Raw genomic sequence first — 16,940 nt, forward strand, 5'->3', positions numbered from 1 at the left:
CCAATGTCATAAAACAACATGTGTACTTCTGTTTCATGAGAAACTATTTGTTCTGTAAGCCTTCACCTGAAGTACAATAAAAAAAAAAATTCATAGCTATCCGAAATAGTGGTCTGCAAAGTCATCTAGATTTACATCAGTCGATTTTACATATTCCCAAATAGGGAAGACTGTTCTTTGAAAAAAACAACTGATTTCACTTAAACTAAAAGAAGTTGCAAATGTGATTTTGGTTTCTTCTCTTGTTGTCCAAGGGAAAGCCAACTCTCTGAATTTCAGTGAGTCTTTTCATGATATCTGAAACTACTTCATCTGCTGCATCTTTAAATATCCAAATACTCTCTAAGTAGTTAATTGGACTAATTTTTCCAATAAATCTGGAAAGCATGATGACTCTTAATTTTTATAGGCATTATGTTTATAAAATGATATACATTTGCTAACAAAAAAAAATCCCAGTAATAAAAAAAGTACTAAGCAGTAAACCATCCCAAATCCAACCACATGGAACAATGAGAAAATCAGGTGAACACCAATCCAGACATCTCTTTGTTTGCATGTATGAATGGATGGCTGTACAACCAAAAATAAAACAACAAAAGGATCACACTATATACAGTATATAAGGCATTTAAAGAATATTTGGTTTATTTTTATAGAGATATATGAGAAAAAAACAAAATGAAATAAAACTTAAAGGAAAAAAATTGCTGTACTCCAGATAAATGTTCCTTTACCACTAGAAATTGGTTCCTAAAAAATTCTCACTAAAGGGTAAAAAAATTTATCAAAGCACTAAGAAAGTGCAAGTTTTTTTTTAACATAACTTTGCATTTTAAAAGTATCAAATGATTCCATACATACCTTTCAAATTCATACCTTTAAACTTTCTCACAATATATCTTGATTCTAGATTTTTGGCAGTTATATTATTTTTACTATGTCATGATTTAACATTTATATTCTTTTATGGAACCATAATTCCTCTAGCTGTCTCATATAGACTTTACATTTAAATGGGTCCTTTTACCATGGCTTCCACCCTTTGTTTGGCTGGATTTCATCACGTAGGGATTCTTTAAGAAGTTTTAGTTGCTATAATCACTCAGTGCTTTTTTGCCTGTTGTTTGTATTCTTAAACTTGTCTGGTATAATATTCTTGGAGCTCAATTTTCTTTTCCTCAGGATTTTGTAGCAATTACTTCACTGCCACTCGATTCTGTTATGTAGAAGTTTGAGGCCAGACTGCTCCCTCCTACCCTCTTTGATAGCAGAGGAGGATTTGTTTTGCTTCCTGAATTCCTAATTCTTTACTTATCCTTGAAGTTTAAAGCTTAACAGGATATGTGTAGGTATTGATCATTCTGTATAAAATCTTCCTAGAACAAGTTATGTCCTATCAGTCTAGAGCTCTTCTTTCATTTTAAGGGGAATTTTTTTTTTTTTTTTTAAATTGAATACTACTTCTGTTTCTTTACCAGGTTCTCTACCTCAGGAACACATGTTCTTAGCGTATGTCAGATCATTTTTATTTGTTCTCCATATTTAGCAACTTCTTTCTAATTGCTTTAATGTTTGTCCATTTCCTCTGCATTCATTCTTCTCTCAAGAATTTCTTCCATGATAAAGATCTGAGTTTTAGACACATCTATTTTATTCCTGCTTCCTTTTCATTTTATGTATTGAATTTGTAATGGCAGGCTTGGGGTAACTTGAACCTCTGATCTTTCATCTTATCTCATTTGGTTGTCTTCTTTTGTTTTTGAATACTTCATTAAGTTCTTTTGTAGTGTATAGCACAGTACTTTGGCACAGTATGTTTGTAAAAATGGTGTGGTGGGCGTGTCTAACCTCCTTTAACTTCATGAGGGGAAGAAAAAATCATTATCAGCATCAACAGTCCTATAAGGCTGAGGTCAGACATGCCTCCTCTCTCCAACCTTTTCTCTCTCTGCTGTGTCTAAGAGGTTCTCAGTGCAGGGACCCCAGGTCCAAAGGACACGCTCCACTGCTGGCTCTTCTTTCTTGGCAGTAGTGAGGTTCCCCCTTGTCTGCCTCTGGGATGGCTCATTTTAAGCCTAGTAGAATGGCAAAACTGACCAATTCCTGCGTTGGGGTTCCATACACTTTATTTGCATGGTCCCAACCCCACAAGGGTGCCATGCACCTTATTTACATCATTAGCAAGATGTCCAATCCTTTCGGTGGGTCACAAGCACCCTATCTGCATAGTTCCACCCAACCATTTGGTGGCATTTACAAGACTATGGCTAGAAAAGCCATATAAAAGCAATCTATCACACCACAATGTTGCTTTCTTTAATTTTCCTTTCCAGAAATATATGTGCCTTGTTTATGTCATTCCATGTCCTCTTGCTCAGGTACACTGTGAGCAGCTCTGTCTAGACCTTCTCTTTGGTATGGAACTGTGTGAGTAGATAGTCCTTGATCATTCCCACTTTGCCTGACAAATGTTTGTCTTCTCCTCTGAGCTATAAATGGAGGACTGGGTGAGGCTTTCTATATACTTTTCTACGGCCTGAGAGAGCAGGGCCGTGGGGCAAGGGAGGGGAAAACTTGGTTGGGGTTGCAATAGCCTTTGTTAAGAATCCTGGCCCATTCCACTAGCCAGACTTATAAACCACTCCTGAAGACTTTGACTCATCATTTTGTAAAATAGCACATCCTGACAGCCCTTCCTGCAGCCACCAAAGGGTATTCCCAAGCAAACCATTTACCACCCTCCCCATCCATTTAAATTTTCTCAAATTAGGCAGCATCCATGAGGAACCCTAGCTTGAAGAGCTTAAATCAGTTAAATGAGAATCACCTGAGAAACTTTAGCCATACACCAGTGCCCGGCCCCAACCTCAGAGACTGATTAAATTGTTTTGAGATGGGATATGGGCATCAACTTTTAAGCTCCCCAAGTGATTCTAACATGCAGCCCAAGTTGAGAGCACTGGTTTATACAACATGATCAATGTCACAGCTGATCAGGATTCAAACGTAGGTCTACCTGACTTTCCACTATATAACATTAACTCTGAAATTAGGGAACAACTTTTAAGAGTTATAGCTACTGTAATAACTACTCCAAAACATCAATATAAAAGAGTTCAAAGTACACACTCTAAATGTCCACTTTGTTTATAAAGCAACTTATAAACTGTCTGTACATGCACATACACCTGTATACACACGTTACAAGTATAGTCCTAGATGGACACACAAAAGAAACCCAATTACCTGTCAGAACCTGGGTGAAATTCTGAAAGCAAGGAAGGTCTTCTACGAAGCTGTTGTTGTTGCTGCTGCTGCAAGAGCTGTGACGTCTGACTAACTTCAAGATGAGAAGAACGATAATCAGGGACTGCAAATTCCTAGTATTTAAATGATCATAAATTATTAACCAAAAAGTGAACAGCAGCATGAAATCAAATCAAGGATAAATGCACAAAAGTAGTTATGGGCCACGAGGTATGAAAAGAAACAGCAATGATAATTTCAATCATTCGTTGATCCAATCTTCCCCACATAAACCTAAAACAATCAACATTATTCAAAACAATCCAAAATGAAATTCAAGTTCTACCTATGTTTTATCCATTCTTCTAACAGCATATTATAACAACTCCGAATCTATATTACTCACGTAAGTAAACTCTCAAATTCATTAGTATTAAATCCTAAAAAGCATTCCAATCTTAAGTTCAAAGTGGGAAAGCCTGGGGGAGGTGGGGTGCGTGTCACAGAAATTTTCTAGCTAAACCCATGTATATTTACAAATGAAAAAACTGAAGTTCAGAGAATCAACCTATCACACTGCTAGTTAAGCACAATAGGTTTTTCCCTCTTACTGCATGTCTGTTTTTATGTTTGTTTTTCTGCTTTTTTTCCGTTGATTTGTTTTGGCAAGAACTTCTTTTCAAAAGGAATCTATTATACTATCTCAATCATAAGCAGACAGTTAAACATAGAATTGCCAGATGATCCAGCAATTCCACTACTAAGTATACACCCAAGAGAACAGAAAACATGTTCACACAAAAACTTATAGATGAATGCTCACAGAAGCATTATTCATAGTACCCCCAAGTGGAAACAACCCGAATGTCCATCAACTGATGAATGGACACACAAAATGTGGTATATGCATACAATGGAATATTGTTTTTGTTTTTGCTGGGTGCTGTCAAGTTGATTCTGACTCATAGTGACCCTTTGAGTGAGAACAGAACTATCTCATAGGGTTTTCTCGGCAGTCATCTTTACGGAAGCAGATTGCCAGGTCTTCCTCCCATGGAGTTACTGGGTGGGTTTGAACTACCAACCTTTCAGTTAGCAGTCGAGTGCTTAACTGTTGCACCACCAGGGCTCCTTAATGGAATATTATTCAGTCATAAAAAGGAACGATGTCCTTTTTATGCTACATGTACAACCTGGATGAACCTAAAAAACATTAAGCTAAGTGAAAGAATCCAGAAACAAAAGGCTATATACTATACGATTCCATTTATATGAAACGTCTAGATGAGACAAATCCACAGAGACGGAAAATAAATTAGTGGTTTACAGGGGGCTGGGGGAGAGGGGGCTGGAACTACTACCAGGCACTGGGTTCTTTTCGGGTTAATAGAAATGTTCTGGAATTAGACAGTGATGATACCTGCACAACACAGTAAACATACTAAAGGCCATTATATACTTTAAAATGGTGAATTTTATGTTATATGAATTGTATCTCAATAAAAACTGTTTTAATAAATCATAAACTGATAGAACTGTCCAGGCTGAAACACGCAGTAGATAAGAGGTCCAGAGCCCTTTACCAGAAGCCCTTCTCTATAATTTACAGATAGTCTAAGAAGAAATCTCAGATACAAAGTTGAAAACATAACCAAGCAAAACAAAATATTTTAGATAATACTTTTTAAAAAAAGAACCAAAACTCAAAAAATAAAGAATTTACATCCAAGAAAACAAGTGAAAGATAAAGTAAAAGGAGAAAAGAACACAAGTACAGTCATGCACCACATAATGTCCATTCTGGCAATGTCTGACTGCACATATGTCCATGGTCCCATAAGGTTATAATAGAGTTCAGAAATCGCGATCAGAGAACAGGATATAGCAGACACAAGCGGACGTAACCAGACGTAGCAAACACAACAGGTTCTGCACGCAACATGTGTATCTCATGTCTCTTGTATACAAAGTGCTTGCGTTGCTAGCATCCCATAGAGCTTTCCTAAATATATAATACAGAGTTTGCACGATGTCCAAATCATTTGACAACCTATTTCACAGAACATATTGTGGACATTAAGTGACACATGACTATTAATAATACTGTGGTAAAATGAGTTCCTTTATGTAGCCTTCTGCCTTGGTTCTGTGGGGAGAAAAAAAGAGCTTGGGAGATTTTTTCCCCTAAATCCTGAGGAGCTGTTACAGTTGCCCTTGTTACAGTTGCCCTAGTTCTTTGAAGAAGCTTGTTACTTTCGCCCAGGGAAGAAGTCAGACCCTTCCAGCAGAAAATGTCAGTTATTATGCAAACAGTTGGAATCACTTGCGGTCCAGCAAGGGGAACGATCAGATTAGTCCAGTGAGGGGACTGGTCAGTTATTATGCAAACAGTGGCTTGAAAATCCAAGCAATAGGATTGAGTCACTTGCCCATATAAGGAGCCAACCCCACAGAGATGGCCAGAGGCAAGGAGAGAAGAGAGAAGAAGCAGAGAGTGCACCGAGCACCTCTGAGCAGAAGGCAAGAGACAAGCAGCATACAAGGCCGATAGGGGGCATGCTCGGCCAAGAGCAGGGTGTGCACAGCCAGGAATGTGTGTACAGGACCAAAAGGAGATGTGCGCAACAGAGAGGAGGTGGGAATGGCCGAGAGGAGGTCTGTCCCAAAGGGACTTGCAGAGCCAAGAGTAGGCATGCATGGCCGAGAGAGACCAGTCCTACATTGAAGAAGGGAGGGATGTGCTCTTCACTTTGGGGGAGCCTTCCAGACCTTGCCTGCGTGCTTCCTGACACTGATCCGGAGTTGCAGCCTGTAGTTCCAAGTTGATCCTGATCCCAAGTTGTAATCTGTTACTTCCCTAATAAACCATATAACTGTAAGTACAGTTCTTGAGTTCTGTGAGACATTGTAGCAAATTACCGAACCCAGCAGAGAGAGAAGAGAGCTGAAGGGAGGGAGATGGTCGGTGTCAGAGATGACGGAGTGGTACAGCAGCTTGGAGAAGTTGAAAATCTGGGACATGTTTAACCTTCGCCTCATAGGAACCAGCTTTGTGCTGATTCTTATTAATGAAATAATAGGTTTAAATATCCTCAAAAAGAATCAAATAGAGATAAAAAAATTAAAACCTTGGTGTCAGGGATTGAATTGTGTCCCCCAAAAATGTCTGTCAATTTAGCTGGGTTATGATTCCCAGTACTGTATGATTGTCTACCATTTTATCATCTGATTTGATTTCCCTATGTGTTGTAAATTCTATCACTATGATGTAATAAAATGGATTAGCAGCAGTTATACTGATGAGATCTACAAGATTAGATAGCATCTTAAGCCAATCTCTTTTGAGATATAAAAGACAGAAGCGAGCAGAGACACATGGGAACCTCATACTCAAGAAAGCAGTGCCAGGAGCAGAGCGTGTCCTTTGGACCTAAGGTTCCTGCGCTGAGATGCTCCCAGACCAAGGCAAGACTGATGACAAGGACCTTCCTTCAGAGCCAACAGAGAAAGAAAGACTTCCCCTGGAGCCAGCACCCTGAATTCGGACTTCTAGCCTACCGAACTGTGAGACAATAAACTTCTCTTTGTTAAAGCCACCCACTTGTAGCATTTCTGTTACAGCAGCACTACATAACTAAGACACTTGGTCACTGAAATTAAACAATAGTAGAATAGGCACAGCTGAAGGGTAAATGAAAGCTAAGACAGAACTGAGAAATTTTCTCAAAACACAGTAAAGCACAAAGATACAGAAATTACAATAGAAAAGGTAAAAAGGGAGCTGGAATAAAAAGTTCCAACATCCAAGAGCTATAGGTAAGATGTTATATTCTAAGAAATAATAGGATAGCACTTCCCAGAAGTGAGAAAAGACACAGTCCTCAGTTTTAAAAGAGTCTAAAAGAAAAGCAAAATAAAATTAATCCACACTGAAATAAAAATTTTAGAAAACCAAAAATAAAGAGAAAAACATTGAAGAAAATGTTAAGTTTTAAGAAATAAAAAACAGGTTTCCTACAAAGTAACAAGGATCATAATAGAAGATTTTTCATCAGCAAGACTGAATAAAAGGAAACAGAGTAACAGCATATCTGAAATTCAAGTTCAGAGGAAAACAACTTTGAAGTTAGAAATTCAATAACCAAATAATAGTTCAAGTTCTAGGACTACAAACTTTTCAGAATTCCAGAACTCAGCACATTTACCAACCACAGACTCTCTCTGAAAGAATTTCTAGAAAATACTCAGGAAGACAAATTAATCCAGGTATAAGGAGTGAAATAAAAGCAGTAGCAGTATATTTCAGCTTCTAGCTATGAGCAGGTAATACTGTCCAGAACTACCTTCCCAGAGCAAACAGGTAGAATACTGGACAAAATCTAGAAACTATTTTCAGACACTGGAAAACAAGCAGCATATGACGATCTCTGAGAGAAATGAAACAAATGAGGTGAGCCTCTCCATACCCTAAGCTTTCTGCCTGGAGGAAATTTCCAGACTGAATCCAAACAGTGCCTCACAATCTTTCTTCTTTTTTCATTGCGCTTTAGGTGAAAGTTTATAGCTCAAGTTAGTTTCTCATACAAAAATTGATACATATATTGTTATGTGACGCTAGCTGCTATCCCTATAATGTGACTGCCTCACAATCTTGGTAACTGAAGAAGCAAAGGTACAAGTCTGGGGAGGCCAGGTAGATTTCTGGGACTTCCAGAGAGGAGGGAGTTACACAGAGAAAGATTCCTTGAAATCTGAATTCAGGTTCCCTTAAGTCTTTGGTTGAACTCCAATGTTTAAATGCACAGGGAGAAATGTCACAAGGCTGAACTAAGAACAACTTCTGATGAAAAGCAATTAGCGGGAACCATAAAAGAGAACAATTCACACAGGCCTAGAACTCATTCAAATTTCCTCTAGCCAAAATGAAGAGACTTCACTGAATATATGGGGCATTCAGCAGATACCCTGGTGACACAATGGTTAAACGCTTGGCTGCTAACTGAAAAGTTGGCTGTCTGAACCAAGGCAGCATCTCCGTGGGAAAAAAGACCTGGTGATCTGCTCCTGTAATAACTGCAGCCTAGAAAACCCTATTGGGCAGTTCTACTCTGTCACATGGGGTCGCTATGAGTCAGAATCAACTCGACAGCACCTAACAACAGTAGATACCCTAGAAGAACCAAAAACCAAACCAAATGTTGCCGTCGTGTCAACTCTGACTCACAGTGACCCCAGAAGTAGGGACTAAATTAGACCTAAACTAAAGATTACTCTAGACCTGCCCTCATGGGGTTTAAAAACAATCCTCGAAAGTAATTTAATCACCTACCAGAAGGAATACAACTCTCTTTAAAAGAATACTGCAGAAGCCCGCCCTAAAAAGTATAAAATTCACAGTGTTTGTATTCCATTAAAAAAGTATTAAATATATGAAAAAAGGCAATAAAAAAATTACTAAAATAATGGGATGAGCAGAGAAGTACATTAAAAAATCTATTACAATTATGCTCCATATGCTCAGGGATGTAAAAGAAAACATGAAAATAATGAGCACACTGAGGATATAAAAAGGAACCAAATGGAACTTTTGGAAATCAAAAATCCAATATCTGCAATGAAAATTTCATTAGATGAGGTTAACAGTAAATTTAAAAAAAGATTACTGACCTTGAGGACATAGCAAAATAAATGGATAAAAAACAGAAAAGAAATGAAGAAGTTCAGTGGCCTATGAGATAATATAAAATATAACTGGAGTCCCAGAAGAAACAAAGGGGGAGAGGGAACAGAAAAAAAAATTTGAAGAAATAATAGCCAAAAACTGTCCAAATTTCATGAAAAGTCTAAATCTACAGAAGAAAGAAGTTCAGTGAATGCCAAGGATGATAACACACTTTCAAAAAGCACACCGAAGGTACATCCTATTGCTGAAAACCAGTGAAAAAAGACAGTTTACATATAAAGAAACAAAGATAAGACTGACCATAGACTTCTTCTCAGAAACCACACAAGCCACAATACAGTGAAATGAAATCTTTTCAAGGTATCGAAAGAAAATAACTGTCAACCTAGAATCTATATCCAGTGAAAATATCCTTCAAAAATGAAATTGAAATAAAATTTTTTTCAGACAAATAAGAGCTGAGGGAATTCATTGCCAAAAACCTGCACTAAAAGAAATAAAGTTTCTCAGGCAAAAAGAAAATATCAGAAAAAAAATTTCAATATATACAAAGAAATAAAGGGTGCCAGAAATGGTATATAGATGAGCAAAAGAAGAAAATAGTAAAGAATAGAAATCGGTTTCATAGAAAAAAGAAAGAGGGTGAAAACGAATGAAATCAAAATAAAAAAAAAAAGAATCAATTAAACTGATAAGCCTCTAGCTAGACTGATAAAGACAAAAGGAAGAAAAAAAAATACTTAAATCACCTCAGGAATTAAAGAGGGGACATCATAAAAGATCTTACAGACAGTGAAATAATAAGGGAATACTACGACAATAAATGTAATACCTTCAACAACAAAATTACCCAAACTGACTCAAAAAAGAAAAAACAGAAAATTTGAATAGAACTAATCTATTAAAGGGGCAGTTGTGGTTCAGTGGTAGAATTCTTGCCTTTCATGTGGGACATCTGGGTTCTAATTCTCAGCCAATCCATCTCAAGCACAGCTGCCACTCACCTGTCAGTGGAGGCTTCCATTTTGCTATGATGCTGAATAGGTTTCAGCAGAGCTTCCAGACTATGACAGACTAGGAAGAAAGACCTGGCAATCTACTTCTGAAAAATCAGCCAATGAAAACTCTATGGATCGCAACAGTCTGATCCCATCGTGCACGGGGTCGCCGTGAGTCCAAGCCAACTCAACTGCAGCTAACAACAGTAACAACGTATTAAGGAAGTTGAGTTCATAATTTACATTCTTCCCACAAAGAAAATTTTAGGCCCAGACAGCTTAGCAATAAATTCTATCAAACATTTAAGGAAGAAATAACATCAGTTCTACACAAACTCTTTAAGACAACACAGGAGAGGAAACACTTCACAAGCTAATACTATATTTAATGGTGAAAGACTGAATGCTTTCTGTAAGATCAAGAACAAGGTAAGGATGTTTCACTATGTGATCAGGAGCACACTTCAAAGGAATCCTCAGTAGTACTCAGTGGTACTCAACTATATTTTGCTGGTAAATTTGTTTTCTTATTCTCTGAGATGAACAGTTCATCCCTTCCCTTCCCTTCCCTGTTCCTTCAAACCTTTTACATCCCTGCCCCAGGCCCACTCTGAGTTCATAATTTCACCTTGTACTTTATTTTTCTCAACATGAATCAATCGTATAAACTCTAATCTTCTGACCATCAAATCTCTTACAAAGGTAAAGACCCTCATCTTAGCCATCACCCAAGAGAAGCCAAGTTATCTTTCATCAGTTGCCATGCTGAATACTCAACCAAAAGTTGGAGCATAAACAGAGGTTATTAACCTAGAAATCCTAGGTAACTGAAACCTTTCTATCAACAACTCCTATAATTAAAAGCAGAGCTATGTTCAACTCCTGAAATCTGGCATAAAGCCAAAGGAGACAGAGCTAGTTAATTCTCAACCTTTGGTTCCCCATCTTTGAGAATGATTCTCACCATTCAAAACAAAACAAAACAAAACAAAAAAATACATTTGGTTTCAGACCAACAAATGTATTAAAAAGAAAAACACATAACACATATACAATTTACATAGAATGTGCTCCTTACCTGCTGGTGACGAGTGCTGGGGAAGGTGTACTGGACGGAGTGGGGAGGATAACGACTTTGTTCTGTGCTGAATGCTCCTTGGTTGGGAGGATAACCTGAACTTGACATTATCAGTAAAGAAGTCCTCACCAGGCTGTGAGTTCAAGTCCAACTAACAATCATTTTTCTAGGAAACCACCTAAACAGGATGGGAAAAAACAGAATTGATAAGAACTAAAGTACCACGTGTACTTCCAATAAGTTAAAGTATTTTTACGCAAATAGCCCGTGCCTTCTACATCGGTTTGCCAATTGCTCCCTCCTCCCGCCAGGTATTTTCACAAGGACCGCTATGCCAATTTTTTTACGTGTTCCTGTTAAAAAAAAAAAAAATAGCATAAAGCGCTGATGAAAATACCTCATGGAGGGAGGGGGTGGATGGCAAACAAACATAGAAGGTGTGTGTTCCTTGCATAAAAATATGGTATAACTATAGCTCCATAAGTAAAACCACAATTACCAGTAAAAGCTTTCTCTCATGTATTTATTTAATATAACAGAACGTATTGAGTCTTGAAAAATGTTAATCGGTCTTTTCCTTTACACTTAAAAAAAAGTTCTTTAGTATATCACAAGTAATATAAGTAGTTATATAAAATTTAGCATAGGCCCTGGCACATAACAGTTGCTCAGTAAATGCTTTCTTTCTTAAAATGTCTGACACATACTACACATTGTTAAAAAAAAAAAATCCATGGTTCTAGAATTTTGAGTCGTAAAAAAGTCAATTTTAAAAAGGATTTAAAAGTATTTATAAGGTAAGCATTTATACAGAGGAAATGTCTCTTTATTAAATAATATTTATCCAAGTATTGTCTTTACTAAATAATTCTGCCCCAAAATGATAACCTAAGCAGTAACGGGAACAAGAAAGCTCTCAAGGAAGTTTCCCTTTCTACAGCATCCTCTCCCAGGATTTTAGCTGCCAGACTCAGAACATAAGGCGAATTCTCCCCAGAAAAGTCCCATAATCATCACAAATGATACTGGATTGTTTTTACAGATTTGGCATTCTCTCCGTGGATTCACATAGAGAGGTTAGAGACTCTATCTCTGGGTATTGTTTACATTTCTAATAAAAAGTTCAAAATGTTAAGTTATCAAACAGTACAAGTACAGGTAGTCCCAACTGAATTAGAACCTCTGTATTTCTTTTGTACATCTTGATCATTAGTAATACGTACGACATACAATGTTGCAGTACGTAATTTGCTGATGTTATCATTCTCACATGTTCACTCACAGATGTTCAATTTTATGATTTACTCTTCAAAACACTGCCATATAGATTTAATTTTCTAAACAAAATCAGCAGCTTCAGTTGCTTGAAAAAATGGGCAGAAACGCTAATAATTTTGCTAAAGTTGGTAGGCAGATACAGGAAGCAGTGAGACTAATAACAGATGTATAGACCAACAGAATAGGATTGAGAGTCCAGAAATAAACCCATACATCTATGGTCAACTGATTTTTCACAAAGGTACTAAGATTTCAATGGGGAAGAAAGAAGAGTCTCTTCAATAAATGGTGCTGGGAAACTTGGATTTCTACATGCAGACGAATGAATTAGAATCCATGCCTCACACTACAGACAAAAACCAACCCAAAATGGATTAAAGATCTAAATGTGAAAACTAAAATCATAAATTTCTTAGAAGAAAACACAGGGGCATGGCTGTCAGGCCCAGCTTTTAACAATGGATTATCAGATATAATAATAAAAGCACAAAGAGCAAAAGACAAAATAGATAAACGACACTTCATAAAATTAAAAAACTTGTTCATCACAAGACTTCATCAAAAAAGTAAAAAGACAACGTGCAGATTGACAGAAACTTTTGGGAACCATATATCCAATAAGGATCCAATATCGAAAATATATATAAAACTTCTACACTTAACAACAAAAAGACAAATAACCCAATCAAAAAATGGGCAAAGGACTTGGGTAGATATTTTACCAAGGAAGATACCCAAATGGCCAACAAACAAATGAAAAGACAGCCGTTAGAGAAACACGAATCAAAACTACAATGAGATGCCACCTAACTCCCACAAGGGTAGCTAAGATTAAAAAAAAAAAAAAAAAAACATAAAATAACAAATGTTGGCGAGGATGTGGGGAAAAGGGAACCCTTATACACTGAAAGTTGGGAATGCAAAGTGATACAGCTATTCTGAAAAACAGTGTAGCAGTTCCTCAAAAAAATTAAAAACAGAACTACCATATGATTCAGCAAGTCCACTCCTAGGTATACAGTTAAAAGCAGCAAGGCAAACACACCTATGTACATGAATGTTTCCTGCAGCACTATTCACAATAGCCATCCATCTATCAATGGATGAATGGATAAACAAAATGTAGCACAAACACACAACGGAGTATCATTCAGCCTTAAAGAGAAATGAAGTCCTAATACATGCTACCATGTGAATTAACCTAGAAGACACGCTGAGTGAAATAAGTCAATCACAAAAGGACAAATATTGTATGATCTCGCTTATATGAAATGACAAGGACAGGCAAACGTATAGACACCAAAGTTTATTAGTGATCACCAGGGGTGAGATAGACAAGCAGAAGGGGGGCCGTTGTTTGGGAAATAGTGAGTTTCTGTTTATGGTAAAAGGAAATCTGGCATCGAATAAGGGTAATGGTTACCCAATATGATTACTATAATTACTATCACCAAGCTATTCACCTGGAAAATGTTGAATTGATAAACGTGTTATATATATACATTGCTACAAGAAAAAGAAAGAAAGAAAGAAAAAGCAGCCGCTGCAAACACATCATAGGATTTCTTTTCTTAGTTTACAGGTTTAGGGTTATGGTTTTGTGGGATATTCTAATCAACTGGCCTAATATTGATTTTAGTGCTTCTGTTCTACCTCCTCGTATGCTGTTTACTGCCTGGGATCTTAAAAGCTTACAAGTGGCCATCCAAAGTATGACCATTGGTCTCTATTCATATGGAGCAGCAGAGGAAAAAGGAAGGTCAAGAATCAAAAGAGGAACTGGAATATGTGTCTAATCGCCTCCATGGACAACTGCCTTGTTTATCATTAGACCAGAGGAACTGGATGATGCCTGCCTACCATTACGGAAGATTTTGATCAAAGATTCTATTAAAAAATCCTGATCAAAAGAGGCAGAAATATAGAACAGAATTTCAAATTTGCAAGCAATACAGACTTTCTGGAACCACTGAGGTTGAATGACTCCCCATCACTATTGCCCTGCGCTAATCTATAAATCTTAAACCATGAACCAAAACTATCCCCTGAAGTCATATTTAAGCCAAACAATAGTTTAGCTTAATTACAAAAGAATGTCTGCCTTGAGCATTATGCTCTTTTAAACAATTATCTGCATGTGACCAAATGGACAACTAACAACTCAAAGAGTTAGATGAGAAGCCTAGGAAGGACACTGAGTTTGTTAATGATGGTGAAAAAATTTGGAAAAGATACTGAGAAAGGTGGCAGATCTTTTTTCATTGCTGTGGTTTAAGTGAAAGTTTATAATTCAAGTTAGTCTCTCATACAAAAATTTATACATACATTGCTGTGGGACCCTAGTTGCTCTCCCTATACTGTGACAGTACACTCCTTTCCACACTGGATTTCCGGCGTCCATTCAACCAGCTCCTAACCCCCTGTGCATTCTCATCTCGCCTCTGGACAGGAGCTGCCCATTTAGTCTCATGTATCTACTTGAGCTAAGAAGGACACTCTTCACGATATCATTTTATGTCCCATAGTCCAGTCTAATCTTTGTCTGAAGAGTTAGCGTTGGGAATGGTTTTAGTTTTGGGCTAACAGAGAGTCCAGGGTCATGTCTTCCAGGGTCCCCCGAGTCTAAGTCAGACCATTAAGTCTGGTCTTTTTACTAGAATTTGAGTTCTGCACCCCCCTTTTCTCCTGCTCCATCAGGGACTCTGTTGTGTTCCTGTCAGGGCGATCATTGGTGGTAGCAGGGCACCATCTAGTTCTTCTGGTCTCAGGCTGATGGAGTCTCTGGCCCTTTCTGTCTTTTGGGCTAATATTTACCTTTTGTCTTTGGTGTTCTTCATTCTTCTTTGCTCCCGGTGGCTGGGACCAATTGATGCATCTTAGATGGCCGCTCACTAGCTTTTAAGACCCCAGACGCCACTCACTAAAGTAGGATGCAGAACAATTTCTTAATAAATTTTGTTATGTCAATTGACATAGATGTCCCCTGAAACCATGGTCCCCAGGCCCCCACCCCTGCTACTCTGTCCCTCGAAGAGTTTGGTTGTATTCAGGAAACTTCTTAGCTTTGGCTTAGTCCAGTTGTGCTGACTTCCCCTGTAGTGTGTGCTGTCCTTCCCTTCACCTAAGATACTTGTTTACTTTCTAGTTAGTGAATAGCTCTCCTCCTCTCTCCCCACACTCGTAACCATCAAAGAATGTCTTCTTCTGTGTTTAAACCTTTGAGTTCTTATAATAGTGGTCTTATACAATACTTGTCCTTTTGCTACCGACTAAATTCACTCAGCATAAGGCCTTCCAGATTCCTCCATGTTATGTTTCACGGATTCATCACTGTTCATCATTGCACAGTATTCCGCTGTGTGAATATACCATAATTTGTTTACCCATTCATCCGCTGATGGGCACCTAGGTTGTTTCCATCTTTTTGCTATTGTGAACAGTGCTGCAATAAATACGGGTGTGCATATAGCTATTCATGTGACAGTTTTTATTTCTCTAAGACACATTCCAAGGAGTGGGATTGCTGGATCGTATGGTACTTCTATTTCTAGCTTTTTAAGGAAGCACCAAATCGATTTCCAAAGTAGTTGTACCATTTAACAAATCCCACAAGCAGTGTATAAGTGTTCCAGTCTCTCCACAACCTCTCCAACATTTATTATTTTCTGTTTTTTGGATTAATGCTAGCCTTGCTGGGGTGAGAGGGTATCTCATTTCTCTAATGGCTAACGATCATGAGCATTTTCTCATGTGTCTGTTAGCTGCCTGAATGTCTTCTTTGGAGAAGTTCCTGTTCATATTCTTTGCCCATTTTTGATATTGGGTTATTTGTCTTTATGTTGTTGAGGTTTTGCAGCATCTTGTAGATTTCAGAGATTAGACACTGATCGGATTTGTCGTAGCCAAAATTTTTTCCAAGTCTATAGGTTGTCTTCTGACTCTTTTGGTGAAGTCTTTGGATGAGCGTAAGTGTTTGATCTTTAGGAGCTCCCAGTTATCTAGTTTCTCTTCTGGTGTTTGTGCATTGTTACGTATGGTCTGTATTCTGTTTATGCCACGTATTAGGGCTCCTAGCGTTGTCCCTATTTTTTCTTCTATGATCTTTATCGTTTCAGATTTTATATTTAGGTCTTTGTTCCACTTTGAGTTAGTTTTTGTGCATGGTATGAGGTAGCGGTCTTGTTTCAGTTTTTTGCAGAAGGTGGCATATCTTGAAGAATGTAACCAATGTCACTGAATTGTACATCTAGAAGTTGTTAAAGTGGTATACGTGTTGTTCTGCATTATTTTCACCAAAAATAAAAATACCTAAATAAATAAGAGTAAGCAATAAAGCACGTCAGGGACCACAATATAGTGAAAATCTAGGAATTTAGGGAGATGCACAAAGATAAATAAAGAAAAGGACACAAAACAAGGGTCTAAAGACAATTTATTTTCAGCAAGATTTCTTAAAACACGAAGCCATACTATTCCTTCTTCTGTGTGGTCTCTGGTTCTCAAAGTGTGGTCCCTAAAACCTTTTCAGGAAGTCTTCGAGGTCAAAACTATTTTCTTAATAGATGTGGCTGAAGTCGCTGTCTGTTTGTATTTGTTTGGGATCTGTACCAAATAATCATAAAAGATGATTTTTTCATGTGACTGCTTAGCAACA

General features: G+C 37.6%; 1 protein-coding gene across 9 annotated transcripts in view; it reads right to left on the reverse strand.

Moving 5' to 3' along the window:
* The window catches only part of NCOR1 (nuclear receptor corepressor 1), a 208,729-nt gene that overhangs the window by 164,263 nt on the left and 27,526 nt on the right, over nt 1-16,940 (reverse strand). For all 9 annotated transcript variants that reach the window (XM_023731051.1, XM_023731048.1, XM_023731053.1 and 6 more), the window contains exons 2-3: nt 11,009-11,186; nt 3,250-3,383 (exon numbers count right to left, since the gene is read on the reverse strand). In XM_023731051.1, the coding sequence (XP_023586819.1) occupies nt 3,250-3,383; nt 11,009-11,116 (242 nt within the window). In that variant the 5' untranslated portion in view covers nt 11,117-11,186. The remainder of the gene's footprint in view (nt 1-3,249; nt 3,384-11,008; nt 11,187-16,940) is intronic.

This window comes from Trichechus manatus, unplaced genomic scaffold, assembly GCF_000243295.1.
Source record: "Trichechus manatus latirostris isolate Lorelei unplaced genomic scaffold, TriManLat1.0 scaffold00040, whole genome shotgun sequence".
In the NCBI taxonomy this organism is placed as follows: Eukaryota; Metazoa; Chordata; class Mammalia; order Sirenia; family Trichechidae; genus Trichechus; species Trichechus manatus.